The 6,594-nt window shown below is 39.9% G+C and overlaps 1 protein-coding gene across 2 annotated transcripts in view; it reads right to left on the minus strand.

The window, feature by feature from the left end:
- Positions 1 to 6,594, minus strand: part of CDH12 (cadherin 12) — a 173,118-nt gene that overhangs the window by 18,856 nt on the left and 147,668 nt on the right. For both annotated transcript variants that reach the window (XM_035902107.1, XM_009646725.2), the window contains one exon: positions 495 to 631. In XM_035902107.1, the coding sequence (XP_035758000.1) occupies positions 495 to 631 (137 nt within the window). The remainder of the gene's footprint in view (positions 1 to 494; positions 632 to 6,594) is intronic.

Below are 6,594 nucleotides of genomic sequence, written 5' to 3' on the forward strand. Positions count from 1 at the left end.
CAAGTGGTTAGGCATGAAGTCTTGGGCAGAGAGACAACACAAGAGCAGAGATGCAGCACACTGATTCATTTCTGGCCTTAAATCTTAGTGTACTTTTTGTCTGAGGATCCAATGAATCTTTAAATTTTTCTACCTTCAAAAAACAGATTGGCAGACCTGTTATTTGACTAACCTACTTTCATGTGGAGTGAATTACAAAATCAGAAATAAGAATTGGAAGGTCTTCGTACAGCTCCTCATGCTCTTTGTGTTGACAGATTGTTTTTCAGCATCTGACAGAGCAGTGCCTACATGAGGGCTACTAGAAAAACCTTACTATACAGAGCTGTTTGGACATCACACAGACTCACAGTGAGTCTGGCAAAATGATATTTATTGGGCCTTCTTAAATAATCTCTTGGCAATACATGCACTCCTCACAGCATATTTATGCCTAAGCACTAAATTCTGAAAAAAATACATTAACATATTAATTCAGTTTGTGTCATACTTACTAACTTTACTTGCAATTATAGAGAAATTGTACTGTGCTGTGCTTTCTCTGTCCAGTAATTCATTAGTAGCAATGGTTCCTTCAGTAGCATCTATTATAAAGTAGCTGTCCACATCATTCTTCCAATCGATGAAATATCTGTATGTGAAAAATATTAAACAAAGTAGATGCAAATATGCAAAGATTACTCATTTATCATAACAGCAGTCTAGCTAGCTCAAGTTTTGTTATTTTTCTCTTCCCAGCTATTGCCATCCTTGCAGGAAGAAGACAATAAAGAATGATTTGTTTATTTATTTTTTTGCAGAGTTGGAATGCTCAAGGGAAAATGGGATGTAATAAAAGATTTAATATTTTTGGTGTTCAGATTATTTGAAATCTTTGAGCTCCCAAAAAGTTGATGCACAGCTTCTGTGATCCTGATCACTTATACCAGTCACTTTGGTAAGCACTAGATAGGCTTAGAGGGAAAAAGAGAAAAGATATGTGAAATAGTGTTTAAGGTATGAGGAGCAATGAGCAGTGGATCAGATCTGGTCTCTTTACATCCATTTGTAGCTGCAATAGGCTGGAAATAGCCTCACTGTGCTTGCAAAGAGGTGTCCTAGCGGATGTATACAGGCTATTGGTACAGTCTACTCAATGATCCCTCACCTAAGGGATGTCAGAAGAGTCACAGTATGGGTGATGGAGAAAAGAGTGCTTATTCCCCCACATACATAGGAGCAATAAAAGGCTCTTTGCCTTTGGGAAGAGTAGGCAAATTTCACTTTCACTGGAGCTGTGAGGAACAGGGAAATAACATTGGGGTTTTATTCTCCTGAGCTTTTGTTTGTAAAAAAGTATGAACATAGATTCAAAACTCAAAACATGTACTTATTTGTTATTTTTTTCTAGCAAGGACTTAATAGAAAACAGAGATGTGCTTGTAAACATAGCTGTTTAAAAGCAATATGATAATTATGCCAAACCCATTTCCTTTAAATGTTAATTAATTTGAAAGACACTTTTCACATTTGATGCTACTGTTTGTAGTCATAACAGAATAATAATTTTTCTGATGCAGTGCCGCCAGCTACTAATTTCCTTTTCATTGTTAGTCTCTTCATACCTAGATGATGGTTCTCAAAAACCAGGCAGGACGAAATTGAGAAAGCCGTTGGTGAGCAGTGGGCAATAAGAACAAAATGGCACTCAACAAGAAGTACATTTAGAAGATCATAAAGGCCAGAGGACTGTGCCTATGACTCCTCCTTGCATGCAAACCAGTGAGAATAAGAGTAAAAGTTAGTATTTCCTTCTCCGATTACTGTGATAAACACAATGTTTATTGCTGTAGAAGGAAGCAATGGTAGAAAGGGTTATATGGCATATTCCTGAAGAAAATACCTCAGACTGGGACTCAAGAATGCCAATAGCTCAGAAAGACTTGAATAGTAAAAAAAGCACACATACGGTGTCATGCTGCTTTGTTTAATGTACATTTTGTTTAATCAAAATCACAAGAAAATCCTATCTGTACATAAAATAGGTTATTTCATTGATTGACAGGCATCCTTACCAGTTTACCACTTTATTTGAAAAGCCTCAGAAATTATTTGCTAAAGGCAGTATGTATCCTTTTACACAGCTGAGTAGGCACATTTTCTTGAATATGATAATATTGTCTTCCCACATTTGTAATTTCAATCTCATTGTTCAAAAGTTGGTTGACATAAAATTATGAAAAATATATAAGCCATGTATTAGAAATGTCATTAAACTGAGATACACTTTCAGGAAGAGTAAATTTACTTTTTCAGGCTTTGCATGTTTAATAGATTATAATTTCTTTCAAAAATTACATATGCAGCCACACACAAATAAATGGGATCAAAGCATGAGAAAGTAACTTTGCTCCTCTTTCCCCTTAGGAAGATGAGCTTAACCTAAGTACCCTACACACCACAGTATGAGCCAGTGAAGAAAGTAAAGGACCCAATTCAAAGCACAGTGCAGGTGATAGCCTCCTTCACCAGGAGGCTTTGCAACTACAGAAAACATACTCAGTTTGAACACTGCTGTGTTTGAAGTTGAGTTCAAGCGTGCATATTTCTAGGATCAGAATCTGATAGTCTATCTGCAAGCATTCATGCAGGTGATTAACTTCACGCACAAGCCCAGTATGCCTACTCCTAAACATAAACATCAGCAGGATCAAAGTCCACAATAAGCACTGCAAGACTAGCACTACTCCTGCTGAAAGAATTCCTCTTAGCTTTGGTGGAAGTAGGATCTGTGGGAACTGAACAGTTTGATAAAAACAGAACTGTAGCAGTTCTTTGAAATTCATTGCCTTTGCCTGCATTAACACTCTGGAAACTATTATGCCAGCGTTTTTAGCATTTTTAGTCTTTTTTTTTTTTTTCTTCTTTTTACTTTGGCATTATTTTTAGAAACATCCCTTCATTCTCTCTTCTTGTGCTGCATATATGGTAAAATTAGGGGTGGAACAGCCAGTCATTTCAGCTCCTCTCATCCTAAGAAGCTATATATTCAATTAGATTACAGAGGAAAGAGGAGTAAGGAGGAAGCATTGGAGACATATTGCCTAAAATATATACACATATTTACAAGAAAAACTGCAAAAAACAAGCAGCCATTCTTTCTCTTCTTATTGGTTGTCCATGTGCAGCACCCATGAAAATATATCTGGCAGACGATTCTCTTACAGACAGCTCTTCTGGACATAGTACTGCTCCCAGATACTTCAATAAACCTGTAAGGCTTAGTAAAAGAGTGAATGGGACCCCATCTGGATGCTTTTCAAATGGGAATTTTAGAACATCCCAGAGGGTGATCAGTTTTGGGGGAGGCCCTAAAAGAAACATAGGTTCTTTTTACAGCCCAAAAGCACTCTTTCACAGTCTGACACTCAATGTGAGATTCTTTGTAAGCAGCACAGTAAGGGTTAGTCTCTAAGGCCAGCAGTATTGCCTGAACTATGTCTTTTACTTGGAAAAATACTTTCAGGAAGAGAAGAAATGGGAAAAGGGTGTCCAACCACAAAAATCTGTAACTTTACAGAGATAAACCCAGTTATCTGGTACATAAAGCCTGACATTTGTTGTTAGATTGTGACACAAAGAGGACCACTGTTGAAATACTGGTATTAGGACAGCTGTCTAGACCTTCTAGTCATGGTCTAGCAGTTTGAAGCAACTGAAGTTGGTCTGTTTGACTGCTCAGAGTACCTGACAAACAGATCATGGATAACTGCACTAATCCCACAAGGCAGCTCTTTTCCTTGAAAAGTTAGGGAGAACTGGCACAGCCTTACTTGTTGACATAGGACACAGCAGTATTATTTTTCAGAAGCACCTGGACACCCCTGCCTGGCAGCTCTGAGTACCAGAACATTGATATATTGCTCATATTCACTGACAAGGAAGAAACTTTGAGCTATATGTCTCCCTGAATATATGTCCCAGCAGAGGTTTGTATTCCAGATTATATTATTGAAGTGGGGGGAGGATAAGTGCGGAAGGATATACCTTTGCTAACATTGGCTGGGTCTTCCCAGGAATAGCTATATTTCTACATCGAGTAGGATAGAAGAGACAGAATGAAAATATTTAGTTTATAAAATAATAAATCAAATCTGAAGAACTGTCATTCAGAGTGTTCTCAAAGACATACACTGCCCTCTTAGGAGCTCCAAGAATAATTTTCATTCATCTTGGCTAAATGATGGGGCTGTGTGGGGTCTCACAGACCACTCCCCTGAAAGAGGGCTCTCCTTCTTTTGAAGAGCGAACAAAGGGTAAGAAAGAGCTCTGTCGACTCTAACTGCAGCACAGAAGATAGCAGAGTGCTCGATGGAGTGCTGTTGAATACATGAGTGACAGCAGGTCACCCTCATGAGGATAACAGGAACTCTGAGCCATCAAGCAGACAACTGTAGTTGCCTCAGACTGTTATACCATGAATAAAAGAACTGGACAGCTGTCCTGCTGCTCCTATGGAAACATGCATGACAACATGCTCAGGAGGGATGGAAGGTGGCAGGAGGCTAAGGAGGCTATGAAGCTCAGGATTTGCGTTGTGTTTTTTGGTCTTAAGAATGGTGAGGGGAAGACTTCCCCTGCCTAGCAGGGATGGCCCTGTGAACAGTGGGGTCCATCATCACCAAAATTTGTAAACCTTGCCAAAGTATTTCTTCGTTGTTCTATCTTGATAATGACAGCAGTGGTGACACAATGCAAAAGAGGAATCACATAACAAGTTACAGCATTCAACAACTTATAACATATTACTATCTTTTTTTTTCTTTATTTTTTTTTTTTTTAGTTGATGCTTAAACACAATACAGAGTACCTATTTGTGTGCCCATTAATTGGCCCTTAGTGGAAATTTCACCAGCTGTTCCTAAATTTGCAGAGGAAAGCATATTGTGGCTTGGACTAAGCTCAAAAAGGGAGCTTAGGAGAAAGTTACAAGGTCCTTTACAAGGTAACAGCCTTGTAACTTTTTATAGCATTCAGCTGAGTATTCTAGTCTCGCTAGTATTACCTTGATAAGGAATAACCTATATTGTCAAGGTTTTGTACTCAAATCTCCCTTGTGTTCCTTATACACACACACATACATATAAATTTTTCTGTTGCTATTTCCACCAGCTAAGAAATATTACAGCCACCATCGGTGCTCCGTATCATTGTCTCTTCTCAGCTCTTTTGACAGGGTTTTATTGACTCCAAAGAAGGACAATTGCAAAGTATTGGCCTAAGTATTTTGTTCTACACTTTTCAGGATCTTGGGGGCACCTTCTTATGAGGTGGCTGTGGTTGCTGGGATTGTTCTAGTGACAGAAGCACTCTCAGGTCTTCTTTTGAAGAGGATGTCATAAATGTAGAGAAAGTAAAAGTAACAGAGAATCAAGAGGTACCAGAAAAGTTTACACATACACATTACACATACATGGTGAAAGTTGATCATATCAAGGTCTAAGTGCTCTCTCATGCATTCTTAGCCCAGAGGTGCCCCAATGTATTTATTTTTGCCTGTGCTGACATGTAGCTGATAGCTACATCCACCCATACTGAAAAGCAGCATCCAGATCTCAGACAAGCAGCTTTGACGCCATTTTAGACTGGAAGGTCTCAGAGATTAATTAAAGGAGCAGAGTTGCAATACCTTGCCCATATACACCCACATCCTAAAAAGTAAGAAAGAGCACAAGCAGGAACAGTCTTGCGTAGCTCTGCCATATCACTGCCTATGAGATTCATGAGGGGACTTACGAATCTGGAGAAAAAATACTGGTTTCTAGGAAGTTTCTTTTCTAATACCAGACCTGAAAGATGAATAGATAGAGCACTTGGAAACACAGCTAAACTCTGACCATCTGAAATGGAATATGCAGTTCTTAAATATTGTTCATGATATTGCAGACAGGCAATTCAAGACTGGGAAATGAGCAAGGTAAGACATATATAAGTGTGTGTATTTCAGAGGAAGAAAAGATTGCTTTAAAGCTAGACTGGGAGGATTAAGATCAAATGCCACAGAAGTAAAACTAAAGGCGTTTTAGTTAAGAGGTGCTGAAACATACACGATAGGTATGGTGCAGTGAGGGTGAACATGAGAAGACCTCTGACCTGCCCAAGATGCTGAAAGGAACAGTGAAGAAAAGATGCTGTTTAAACCTGTTTTCACTGTTTGTATAGTAAGCAGGGAAGGGAAGCACGGATTACGCCCCTAGAGATGCTGCTAAGCTGAAGGCACTCAGATCAAACTTACTCCTGCTGCATTCAGCATGCATTCAGAAAATCATCTGAAGGAGTTTTCAACGAAGCCACTGAGGCGAAGGGTTCTGGAGCAGAGGATCACGCCGAGGGACCCTTTCTGAAGCGGCAACACCGCGGCAAAAACCGCGGAGGCAGAAGGCGAAAAAGCACAGGGAGAGAGAGGGGACCCCAACCCCCTCCCAGGGGCGGGAAAGAGCGGGCTCCTGACGAGCGGGCAGCTCTGACTCAGCGGGGGCGGAGTCAGGCATGATGGCGGCCTGACCCTCCTGACGTATAAAAGCAGCCCCCAGGGAGCGCGAGCGACCCGGAGCG

The sequence above is a fragment of the Egretta garzetta genome, unplaced genomic scaffold (genome assembly GCF_000687185.1).
Source record: "Egretta garzetta isolate BGI_Z169 unplaced genomic scaffold, ASM68718v1 scaffold109, whole genome shotgun sequence".
Lineage (NCBI taxonomy): Eukaryota > Metazoa > Chordata > Aves > Pelecaniformes > Ardeidae > Egretta > Egretta garzetta.